The 13,017-nt window shown below is 47.5% G+C and overlaps 1 protein-coding gene across 1 annotated transcript in view; it reads right to left on the bottom strand.

Moving 5' to 3' along the window:
- Positions 1-13,017, bottom strand: part of LOC115469711 (disintegrin and metalloproteinase domain-containing protein 9-like) — a 538,235-nt gene that overhangs the window by 290,647 nt on the left and 234,571 nt on the right. Inside the window, exon 6 of the mRNA XM_030202498.1 lies at positions 390-471. Within this exon, the coding sequence (XP_030058358.1) occupies positions 390-471 (82 nt within the window). The remainder of the gene's footprint in view (positions 1-389; positions 472-13,017) is intronic.

Raw genomic sequence — 13,017 nt, 5'->3', positions numbered from 1 at the left:
TGCAGCAGCTTGCTTGGACAGGATATGTCCACCCATAATTTTACAATGGCTTTTTCAGCTAGTGATCCATAAAATAATTATTCTGATGAAGATAGATTTATGGTATCTTGCACTAGAATGCTGATAAAGCACTACAAAAAATATATCTAGCAGTCTCAAGTGGCAGGATTTCTCTGTTGCAAAAAACTGATGAAAAGTATCATTCAGATTCTGCCAGTGCTCCATGAACAGCATCCTCTACAGTGAGGTCTGGACAACAGTGCTAGGAGGTTATTCCCTTTCCAGTTACTAGATGGAGTTATGGGACACACCCATTTATCGATGCAGAATTGCTGAAAATTATCAAAAGAGGTATTATTAAACCTAAAAATGACAAAATCATAACATACCACTCCTAAAGCGCCTGAATTGTGACCTGAACAGATTGTCCCTATTCTTGAAACACCACGAACATCTCCTGATATCCCCTGTCTATGGTATAAAAAAAACAACATTAAAGTTCAACTACAGCAGGATCATAAAGACAAAGAAGTTCATAGACTCTTCTGTTGACTGGCTTTCACATCGTACAATCAACTAAATAAACAATTGGTGGTGTGGAGATACAATATCTAAATATTCAAACATCCACTCATGCCTAAAATAACAATGTTAATGGGGAAAAGCCTCAAAGAGCTCCTAGATTATATATTCATCTATCGGACCTAAAACAGACCAACTGTTCTTCTCTTCATCATAGGCAAAAACCCCAATAATGCAGTTCTAAATAATCTTAATAGACTGCAATCAAATACTCTATAGTTACTAATTTGTTTTTGCTTTAATGCTGCTCCACGCTGTGCTGTTCCCCTCTTTGTTGCCCTGAGCCCACGCTGAGCTGTTCCCCTCTTTGTTGCCCTGAGCCGACGATGGCCAGCGTTTCGCTGCTTCTTCAGGGTCTCAGGCTACAATTGGAACACTCTCACAGCTTTCCACTGCAACAAAGAGGGGAACAGCACAGCGTGGAGCTACATTAAAGGGAATGTCATGCAATAAGCTAAGTGCAATACACTAGATAGTTTGGCATGTTCCAATAATTATCACGCAACTTTGATGATATTTTAGTTAATTTACAAAAAAAGCAAAAACAAATTAGTAACTATAGAGTATTTGATTGCAGTCTATTAAGATTATTTAGAACTGCATTATTGGGGGGTTTTGCCTATGATGAAGAGAAGACCAGTTGGTCTGTTTTAGCTCCGATAGATGAATATATAATCTAGGAGCTCTTTGAGGCTTTTCCCCATTACCATTGTTATTTTGGACGAGTGGATGTTTGAATATTTAGATTTCACATTGTACATTCAGTTTTAACTGCACATGACTGCTTCCTCTTGGCAAAGCAAGTTTAAAATAATATTTTAATATTGCAAAAACACTTCAACTGTATAATTATACCCCATTTCCTAAAATGAGGGAAAGAATGTGCTATTCTTTAAGAGAAGTGGTATTCTTTTGTATGTGTGGTGTGCATAGCATACCTACCTCTTTTTCTGCTTTCCTATTGTCTATCATCTAACTTCTTTTCCAGGCTCTCCTTTCTAGTATATTTTCTTCTCTCATCCATCTTTACCACTTCCTTCCTTCCTTACCCCTTTGGCATCTATCTTTCCTTTCATCTCACTGTCCTCCATTTCTCTCTTCTCCATCTCAAAATCTCTTCTTTACATCATGTCTATCTACTTCCACCTTGACCTTACCCTCTTCCCCCACACTCCTCTTTCCTTCTCTCTCTCTTCTCCCTGTCTGATCGCTTGACCCTCACAGCCTTTCATCTTCCCCTCAACTAGGCTGCCCCCCCCCCCACATCAATTGCCTGCTATCAGTATCTTTTCTTCCCCAACAACCACCCTCTCTCTGACCCTCCCACCTCTTTTATCCATTTCACTTACCCCTTCTCATGTCCTTCTATGCATTCCATTCTGACTTCCTCACCCCATTTATCTTCTCTCATGATCTCCCAGTTACCCTCTCTGGATTCACTTTCATCCCCAGTCATTTCCTCGCACATTCTCCCCTTCCTTGTCTCTCCCTCACCTACCTTACTCCATTCTCTCTTTCTGATTCTGACAGCATATGTACTTTTGAATATCAACCCTATTAAGATACAATATCTTTACTGCCTTGCTCAGATTTGACCAAAATTGAGCAGTGCTTTAAAGGCAGATATGCAATGTGGTTCACATCCCCACTTCATCCGTTTGGTGTGTTCTCTCAAACCTTTGCCTCCTTCCTACCATCATCTCTGTTGCTCTCCCCCACTCCATACCCACATTGCAGTCTACCGTCCATGCTGCCGACCATGTCATTGACCACGTTGCTCGTCTGACCCATTACAGCTCACAGAGGTCAGGGCATGATCCTTCCCACGGCGTTGCACAAACCACTCTCACAGCGGACCACCAGAACATGCACCTCGCTTGATGAAACACACAGACCAACGCCAACTCAGACGACCAGTATACAACTCCATCCCAACCAACAGGTTAACGCCCCCTCTAACGGAGCCTCCCCTACCCCAACCAGCAGAGCACCGACCAAAGCCATAGTGGGCTGCGCCCAGGACACCACTCCAGTGCATATAACTGTGAGTAATTTATCTATTCTATACTGACACGATAATGAACAGAACCAAAATACTCCTGGTAATCTACTGCCTTTCACGGATCCACCTAACACTATCCATCCCACTTACAGAACACAACACTATATCCATCCTACAAAACCACCAAAGACTGATCAAACATTCCACACTCCACCAAACTGACACCCACCAAATCAAAGGAAGATTAACTTAACATGGACAATGCCAATAAAACGGAGGGAATGATCACAACAAACGCACACCACCCAAAAAACGACAACAAAATCCACATAACACCAAACCCAACAGCCCCATAACAAAATATCCAAGTGGGCTACATCAATGCTAGGTCCGTAATTAATAAAACAGCAATATCAGACTGGATCAGCTCTGAAAACCTCAATCTCATCTTTATCAATGAAACATGGATCCACAATCAAAAGGACCCTATAATCTTTGAACTATGCCCCCCAGGTTATAAAATTACTCACTGGACCAGGTTGGACAAGAGAGGTGGAGGCATAGCACTAATACACCGTGAACAATTCACTACCGAAACCATAGCCGAGTCCATAACACCCCAACTAGAAATTGCCTCATTAAGAATACATAACAAATCCCTGATCGATCACCTAAATTGCGTCCTATTCTACAGACCACCCGGTAACTGGATCGAAAGCCAGCCTATCTTCACGGACTTTATATCAAACACTTATGTAAACAACTCCAACACACTAATACTAGGTGATATTAACCTTCACCTAGATGACCTCAACTCCCCCAACGTACGTGAATGCAAAGACTTCCTACAGTCCTGGGATCTCATATGGCCTCACATACAAACAACCCATATCAAGGGACACACACTAGACCTTCTATCACACAAACTGTCCACAGACCATAACCTATTAATAACAGACATCAAATGGACAGCAACACCATGGACTGACCATTACAAACTGAACCTATCTTTAAACTGGTGAAAGAAGGAATTAAACCGCACACCAGCACATACAATTTACACTACAAGAGGGAAAAATAGATCCACAAGTATTCTGGCAACAGATACATGACAACGGATGGACAACACACACTGATTCCATATGTTACCTCAATCGCTGGGAGGATAGATGCAAAAATGTACTAAACGAAATAGCGCCCTTAAAAACAAGAATATCTAGAAGACAGACCACGATACCATGGTTCAATGAGGAACTAAAAAAACTCAAAACACAATGCAGGAAACTTGAACGAGCATGGAAAAAAATAAAAGATGAACATACACTCAATGCATGGAAACAAATACATAGAAAATACAAATATGCAATAAGACAAACCAAAAGATCCTACTACAAAACCAAACTAGGACCAGATTACAAAGATATGAAGAAACTCTTTCAACTCGTAAACAAGTTACTAGACACCACCCCTATCACCACAACCAACACAGATATCCCACCCGCAGCCAAACTTGCCAATTACTTTAACGAAAAAATAATAAAATTGTGCAGCACTCTCCATCATCACAACACAGACATCAAAAACTTCTTCAACGATCTGGACCTAACCCCTGATGGATACCCAGCTGACTGCATTTGGACAACATTCAATACCCTCAACACTGAGTCAGTTACACAAGCAACTCATAGGTTCGCCAACACCCACTGCAATCTGGATATATGTCCCAGTCATCTACTTAAATCCGCACCTGATTGCTTCATAGCAGACCTCACATCCCACCTAAACTTCATTCTACAAGGTCTCTTCCCCGAGGAATATGGCAACATCCTACTCACCCTAATACCAAAAGACACTAGGAAAAGCACAAACAATCTTACCAAGTACCACCCAGTTGCGTCTATCCCACTAGTAGTAAAACTGATGGAGAGTCTGGTGACCAAACAGCTTACGGAATACTTGGACAAGTTCTCAATATTACACAACTCACAATCAGGATTCCGCTCCCACCATAGTACTGAAACTGTCCTAGTCACCCTCCTGGCCAAATTCAAGCAGGAAATAGCCACAGGTAAAAGCATACTCCTCCTCCAGTTCGACATGTCGAGTGCAATCGACATGGTAAACCACAATACACTACTAAGATTCCTTGGCCACTTTGGAATTGATGGAAACGTACTCAATTGGCTCAAAGGTTTTCTCACCACCAGAACATATCAAGTAAAATCAAATTCAAACGTATCACCTCTGTGGAACCCAACCTGCGGAGTACCTCAAGGTTCACCACTATCACCAATACTCTTCAACATGATGATGATCCCTCTGGCTAAGTCCTTATCCAATCGAGGCCTCAACCCGTTCATTTACGCAGATGATGTTACAATCTACATTCCCTTCAAACATGACTTCACAGAAATAACCAATGAAATCAATGACGGCCTGAACATCATAAACTCCTGGGCAAATTCATTCCAACTGAAACTGAACACTGAGAAAACACACTGTCTTATCCTCTCCTCTCAACATAAAGCAAAAGCTACATACCTGTAGAAGGTATTCTCCGAGGACAGCAGGCTGATTGTTCTCACTGATGGGTGACGTCCACGGCAGCCCCTCCAATCGGAGATCTTCCCTAGCAAAGACGTTTGCTAGGCCTCGCGCATGCGCGACCATCTTCCCACCCGAACTCGCTCGTGTTCGTCAGTCCAGTAAATAGCAAAAACAAAGACAAGGGAAAACACAACTCCAAAGGGGAGGCGGGCGGGTTCGTGAGAACAATCAGCCTGCTGTCCTCGGAGAATACCTTCTACAGGTATGTAGCTTTCACTTTCTCCAAGGACAAGCAGGCTGCTTGTTCTCACTGATAGGATATCCCTAGCCCCCAGGCTCACTGAAAACAACAAACATGGTCAATTGGGCCTCGCAACGGCGAGGACATAACTGAGATTGACCTAAACTTATTCAACTAACTGAGAGTGCAGCTTGGAACAGAACAAAAAAGGGCCTGGGGGGGGTGGAGTTGGATTCTAAACCCCGAACAGATTCTGCAGCACCAACTGCCCGAACCAACTGTCGCGTCGGGTATCCTGCTGTAGGCTGACTTCAAGGCTGACTTCAAGTGGGCCACTGACACTGCCATGGCTCTAACACTATGAGCCGTGACATGACCCTCAAGAGTCAGCCTAGACTGGGCATAAGCGAAGGAGATGCAATCTGCTAGCCAATTAGAAATGGTGCGTTTCTCGACAGCCACTCCCCTCCTGTTGGGATCAAAAGAAACAAACAATTGGGCGGACTGTCTGTGGAGCTGTGTCCGCTCCAGATAGAAGACCAATGCTCTCTTACAGTCCGTGTGCAGCTGACGTTCAGCAGGGCGGGTATGCGGACGGGGGAAGAATGTTGGCAAGACAATTGACTGGTTCAGATGGAACTCCCGACACCACCTTTGGCAAGAACTTAGAGTGAGTGCAGAGGACTACTATATTATGATGAAATTTGGTATAAGGAGCACGAGCTACTAGGGCTTGAAGCTCACTGACTCTACGAGCTGAAGTGACTGCTACCAAGAAAATGACCTTCCAGGTCAAGTACTTCAGATGGCAGGAATCCAGTGGCTCGAAAGGAGGTTTCATCAGCTGGGTGAGAACGACACTGAGATCCCATGACACTGTAGGAGGTTTAACAGGGGGCTTTGACAAAAGCAAACCTCTCATGAATCAAACAACTAAAGGCTGTCCCAAGATCGGCTTACCTTCCACACGGTAATGGTATGCACTAATCGCACTAAGATGAACTCTTACAGAGTTGGTCTTGAGACCAGACTCGGACAAGTGCAGAAGGTATTCAAGCAGGGTCTGTGTAGGACAAGAGCGAGGATCTAGGGCCTTGCTGTCACACCAGACGGCAAACCTCCGCCATAGAAAGAATTAACTCTTCTTAGTGGAATCTTTCCTGGAAGCAAGCAAGACTCTGGAGACACCCTCTGAGAGACCCAAGGAGGCAAAATCTACGATCTCAACATCCAGGCCGTGAGAGCCAGGCACCAGAGGTTGGGATGCAGAAGCGCCCCCGCGTTCTGAGTAATGAGGGTCGGAAAACACTCCAATCTCCACGGTTCTTCGGAAGACAGTTCCAGAAGAAGAGGGAACCATATCTGACGCAGCCAAAAGGGAGCAATCAGGATCATGGTGCCTCGATCTTCTTTGAGTTTCAGCAAAGTCTTCCCCACCAAAGGTATGGGAGGATAGGCATACAGGAGGCCCTCCCCCCAATGCAGGAGGAAGGCATTCGACGCTAGTCTGCCATGGGCCTGAAGTCTGGAACAGAATTGAGGGACCTTGTGATTGACTTGAGCGGCAAAGAGATCCACCGAGGGGGTGCCCCACACTTGAAAGATCTCGCATACCACTCGGGAATTGAGTGACCACTCATGAGGTTGCATGATCCTGCTTAATCTGTCGGCCAGACTGTTGTTTACGCATGCCAGATACGTGGCTTGAAGAAACATGCCGTTCCGGCGAACCCAAAGCCACATTCTGACGGCCTCCTGACACAGGGGGGCGAGATCCGGTGCCCCCCTGCTTGTTGATGTAGTACATGGCAACCTGATTGTCCGTCTGAATTTGAATAATTTGATGGGACAGCCGATCTCTGAAGGCCTTTAGAGTGTTCCAGACTGCTCGTAACTCCAGGAGGTTGATCTGTAGACCTTGTTCCTGGAGGGACCAACTCTCTTGGGCGTGAAGCCCATCGACATGAGCTCCCCACCCCAGGAGAGATGCATCCGTCGTCAGCACCTTTTGTGGCTGAGGAATTTGGAAAGGACGTCCCAGAGTCAAATTGGACCGAATTGTCCACTAATGGAGGGACTGAAGAAAACTCATGGACAGCAGGATTACGTCCTCTAGGTCCCCAGCAGCTTGGTACCACTGAGACGCTAGGGTCCATTGAGCTGATCTCATGTGGAGGCGGGCCATCCTGCTTATAATCGAAGGAGAAAAACGCCTATATTGCGACCCAAATCGGGAGATGGGCGTCTTTCTCCCGTGGGCGCCCAAATCGGTATAATCGAAAGCCGATTTTAGGCGTTTCCAACTGCAATCCGTCGCAGAACGGGTAAAGTTGACGGGGGCGTGTCGGAGGCGTGGTGAAGGTGGAACTGGGGCATGGTTATCGGCCGAGAGATGGGCGTCTTTAGCTGATAATCGAAAAAAAAAGGCGTTTTTACCGTGATTTTGGGTCACTTTTTTGGACCCTTTTTTTTCACAAACAAGTCCCAAAAAAGTGCCCCAACTGACCAGATGACCACTGGAAGGAATCGGGGATGACCTCCCTGGACTCCCCAGTGGTCACTAACCCCCTCCCACCAAAAAAAAACCACTTTAAAAACTTTTTTTCCAGCCTCTATGCCAGCCTCAAATGCTGTACCCACCTCCATGACAGCAGAATGTGTTCTATCCTCTGACAGCCTTTCCCTGGTTCTGATGTGGCTCTCGGGTGAGTGTGACACCTTTTCTGTTAAGGGCACTGCAGAGTCACATCAGCAATGCATTGTGGTGGGTGTAGGGTATTGGGCTCCGTGATTCCACTAGCTTGTGCCACATGCTCACAATGTTGGTAGTTGGTAGGCTCTACTCCCATGGTGCTTTTCCCTCTGCTGGGTCAGAGTGTGCCCTGTTTTGTTTCTGGTAATCCATGAGGTAGTGGCCATTTTTGTAAGCCAGTTTTAGATCCCTTTCACGTGTTAGCCACGTTAGAGAACTTAGTTCTTACTTTGAATGTGGCTGAAAGAGGGCATTGTACAGCATTCTGCCAGCTCTGACCTACTGCTAATCTCAGTACCAGGGAGACTCGTTGCCAGTGGGGCACAACCTCTGATCTGCAGTTAACTGTGAGTAAGCGTGCTTATTCCAATAAAGGACGTTTTCGGAGAGATTAGTCTTCAGGTGTCAACTGGTGTGCCAATGTTATATAGCAGCAACAAGTCCTAGAGGCCTGCGTGTATGCAGGTCCCTGGAGCACTTTTAGTGGGTACTGCAGTGCACTTCAGCCAAGTGGACCCAGGCCCATCCCCCCCCCACCTGTAACACTTGTGCTGGTAAATGGGAGGCCTCCAAAACCCACTGTACCCACATTTAGGTGCCCCCTTCACCCTAAGAGCTATGGTAGTGTTGTACATTTGTGGGTAGTGGGTTTTGGGGGAGGGGGGTTGGGTACTCAGCACCCGTGGTAAGGGAGCTATGCATGTGGGAGCGTTGTCTGAAGTCCACCGCACTGACCTCTAGGGTGTCCAGTTGGTGTCCTGGCATGTCAGGGGGGCGAGTGTACTACGAATCGTGGCCCCTCCCATGACCAAATGGCTCGGATTAGGACTTTTTGAGCTGGGCATTTTTAGTTTCCATTATCGCTAAAAAAAAACAAATGCCCAGCTCAAAAACGTCCATTTTTTTCGAAAATATGGTCTGTCCCGCCTCTTCAAGTACCCGTTTTCGGACATAGATGCCCATGGAGATAGACGTTCGCGTTCAATTATGCCCCTCCATGGGAGTCACATGCACTGTGGAGGCCATGTGGCCGAGCAATCTCAACATCTGCCGAGCTGTGATCTGCTGGGATGCTCATACCCAAGAAACAAGGGACAGAAGATTGTCGGCCCTCGCTTCCGGAAGGGAGGCACGAGCTGTCTGAGAATCCAGCAGAGCCCCTATGAATTCGAGTTTCTGAACAGGAAGAAGGTGGGACTTTGGATAATTTATCACAAACCCTAGTAGCTCCAGGAGTCGAATAATCATCTGCATGGACTGTAGAGCTCCTGCCTCGGAGGTGTTCTTCACCAGCCAATCGTCGAGGTAAGGGAACACGTGCACCCCCAGTCTGTGTAGAGATGCCGCTACCACAGCCAGGCACTCTGTGAACACCCTGGGCGCGGAGGCGAGACCAAAGGGTAGCACACAATACTGAAAGTGCCATGTACCCAGACGAAATCGGAGATACTGTCTGTGAGCTGGCAGTATTGAGATGTGAGTATAAGCATCCTTTAAGTCCAGAGAGCATAGCCAATAGTTTTCCTGAGTCATGGGAAGAAGGATGCCCAGGGAAAGCATCCTGAACTTTTCTCGGACCAGATATTTGTTCAGGGCCCTTAGGTCTAGGATGGGACGCATTCCCCGTTTTCTTTTCCACAGGGGAGTACCTGGAATAGAATCCCAGCCCTTCTTGCCCGGGTGGCACGGGCTCGACCGCATTGGCGCTGAGAAGGGCGGAGAATTCCTCTGCAAGTACCTGCTTGTGCTGGAAGCTGAAGGATTGAGCTCCCGGTGGGCAATTTGGAGGCTTTGAAACCAAATTGAGGGAGTATCCTAGCCGGACTATTTGGAGAACCCACTGATCGGAGGTTATGAGAGGCCACCTTTGGTGAAAAATTTTTTACCTCCCCCCCTGACCGGCAGATCGTCCGGCACAGACACTTTGACTTCGGCTATGCTCTGCTGGAGCCAGTCAAAAGTCCGTCCCTTGCTTTTGCTGGGGAGCTGCAGGGGCTTGCTGAGTCGCACGCTGTTGACGAGAACGAGAACGAGCGCGCTGGGGCTTGGCCTGGGCAGCAGGCTGGCAAGAGGGAGGATTGTATCTACGCCTATTAGAAGGATAGGTAACAGTCCTTCTTCCGCCATAAAAATGTCTACCAGTTGAGGTAGATGCTGAAGGCGCCTGGCGGGAGAATTTGTTGAAAGCGGTGTCCCGCTGGTGAAGCTGCTCTACCACCTGTTCGACCTTTTCACAAAAAATATTATCCCCCCGGCAAGGAGAATTCGCAATCCGTTGATGAATCCTATTTTCCAGGTCGGAGGCACGCAGCCATGAGAGTCTGCGCATCACCACACCTTGAGCAGCGGCCCTGGACGAGACATCAAAAGTGTCATAAACACCCCTGGCCAGGAATTTATGACACGCCTTCAACTGCCTGACCACCGGTGAAAAGGCTTGGCTTGCTCAGAAGGGAGCTTATCCACCAAGTCCGCCAACTGCTGCACATTGTTCCGCATATGAATGCTCGTGTAGAGCTGGTAAGACTGGATTTTGGCTACGAGCATTGAGGAATGGTAGGCCTTCCTCCCAAAAGAATCCAAGGTTTTAGAATCTCTGCCCGAGGGCGCTGAAGCATACTCTCTAGAACTCTTGACCTTCTTAAGGGCCAGATCCACAACTCCAGAGTCGAGAGGCAACTGAGTCCGCATCAACTCAGGGTCCCCATGGATCCGATACTGGGACTCGATCTTCTTGGGGATGTGGGGATTAGTTAGTGGCTTCGCCCTGTTCTCCAGCAGTGTCTTCTTGAAGACACGATGCATAGGTACGTGGACGATTCCTTAGGTGGCGAAGGATAGTCCAAAAGCTCAAACATTTCCGCCTTTGGCTCATCCTCCGTAACCACAGGGAAGTGAATTGCCGTAGACATTTCCCGGACAAAGGCCGCGAAAGATAGACTCTCGGGAGGAGAAAGTTGTCTTTCAGGGGAGGGAGTGGGATCAGAAGGAAGACCGTCAGACTACTCATCTGAGAAATATCTGACGTCTTCCTCTGCTTCCCAGGAGGCCTCACTATCGGTGTCGGACACTAGTTCATGAACCTCTGTCCGAAGCTGTGCCCGCCTCGACTCCATAGACACATGGCCACGGTGGGAACGTTCAGAAGTAGACTCCCGCATCGGCGGCGATGAAGCTCCCTCCATCGACGTCGTCGGAGAGTCTGCTTGGGAGGCAGCCGATGCGGGCACCGCAAGCGGTACTGGCACCGGAGACCTCATGACGGGCAAGGAGCCAGCCATCGCCTCACTCGACAGTACCAGAGAAGGGTGCAACAGCTCCTCCAGGCTCCCTGGAAGGATGGCCCTGAGGCTCTCGCTTAGAGTGGCTGTCGAGGAAGGCTGGGAGTCCGGTGCAGGCGACGAACTGAGAATCTGCTTAGGGCGCGGAGGCTGTACCGGGCTGTCCAGGGTAGAGCGCATCGACACCTCCTGAATAGAGGGTGAGTGGTCCTCCCGGCGTCGAAGCCTATCAGTGAGCCTATCAGTGCCTATCAGTGAGCAAGATAGCCCGGTTGCACTTCTTGAAGCCGCTGGGAGGCTTCGATGACATGGGCGGAAAAATCACGCCGGCAAAATCAAAATTCGCGATGATGGCAAAGGCACCAAAAATAAAAAGGGAGAAAAACCCGTATGGACGGCCAAGGGACTGGAGCAGAAAGCTGTGTACAGTAGCACCATAAATGTCACTATAGCATGGTGCCACTTCAAAAAAACAGGCTTGACACCCCAGTCCCAGACATCACATTGATCTTGAGGCAACCCATACCCTTGCCTTATCTAGAAGGGTTTGGGTTACCTCTTCTGTTTCTGATTCTCCTTCCAATGGCATCTCTAGATAGAAGTATTTAGCTAGGTAATAGAAGGAGCAAGCCAAGTGACATTTCTGCACATCACATCCCTCTCCTTACCACATGTAAATTTGCCAAGAAAAGATGCTACAAAAAAAACAACTTTCAACAGTATTTTATATATAATGAAAACCCCACTCAGTTTCAGCCACCAGTGAAGTCTAGAATCTATATAGAATGGAACAGAATCTACTATAATAAAACTCACCCTCAACATTCTGAAGTCAACGTTCTGAAGTCACTCAGTCACTCACTGAAGGGTTCATGGATTCATGGTGGTGAAGCCACAACACTGACCATGTCTCTCTGCCCCGCCCTCGCATGACGGACCAATCAGAAAAAACACCCTCAACATTCTGAAACACAAAGGACCATCACAACACCGTTCCCAGGCAACACTAGGCAACGTAAGACGGACCAATCAGAGGAAACTACGTGACAATAAGGGAGGAGCATTCCCCAGCAGAATGGCTCATTATCTGTGCAGCACGGAGAGCACAGAACCACCGCTGGAACGAGAGAAGAATATTCCTGCTGTGGGTATGTGCAAAAATAGACTGGGAGAGGGGGGGGGGGAATTTTTAAATGCCTAATGCCAGTACTGCAGAGTGCCAGAGGGCCTTTAGCACAGACTATATTTGGGATCGCTTGACATGGAGTCAGAGGAGCCGGAAAACAACGTGCCCGTCACCATCTGGGACGTGGGCGAACAGGACAAGCTGCGGCCCAGCTGGAAGGATTACCCGCGACCCAGCAAACAGCGACCAAGGAACGGGGAGGAGTACTCCTTCCCTGCCTAGGAATTGCTGGAGACTGGCTGCCAAACTAACGAAACAACCGCACATCGACGCACCACCTCCATCATTCAAAAGGCATCTACACTTTCTTCAACAGAAATGCAAACTAATAATACAAAAGAAACAAAGAATACATGGTTTCTCAGGTGGCTGCAGGTAACTCCACACCCCCTTTCTCTTCCTCTTTTGCCGAAGCGGCCAAGGACG

Source organism: Microcaecilia unicolor, chromosome 4 (genome assembly GCF_901765095.1).
Source record: "Microcaecilia unicolor chromosome 4, aMicUni1.1, whole genome shotgun sequence".
Taxonomy (NCBI): domain Eukaryota; kingdom Metazoa; phylum Chordata; class Amphibia; order Gymnophiona; family Siphonopidae; genus Microcaecilia; species Microcaecilia unicolor.
This window is presented reverse-complemented; position numbering and strand designations above follow the sequence as displayed.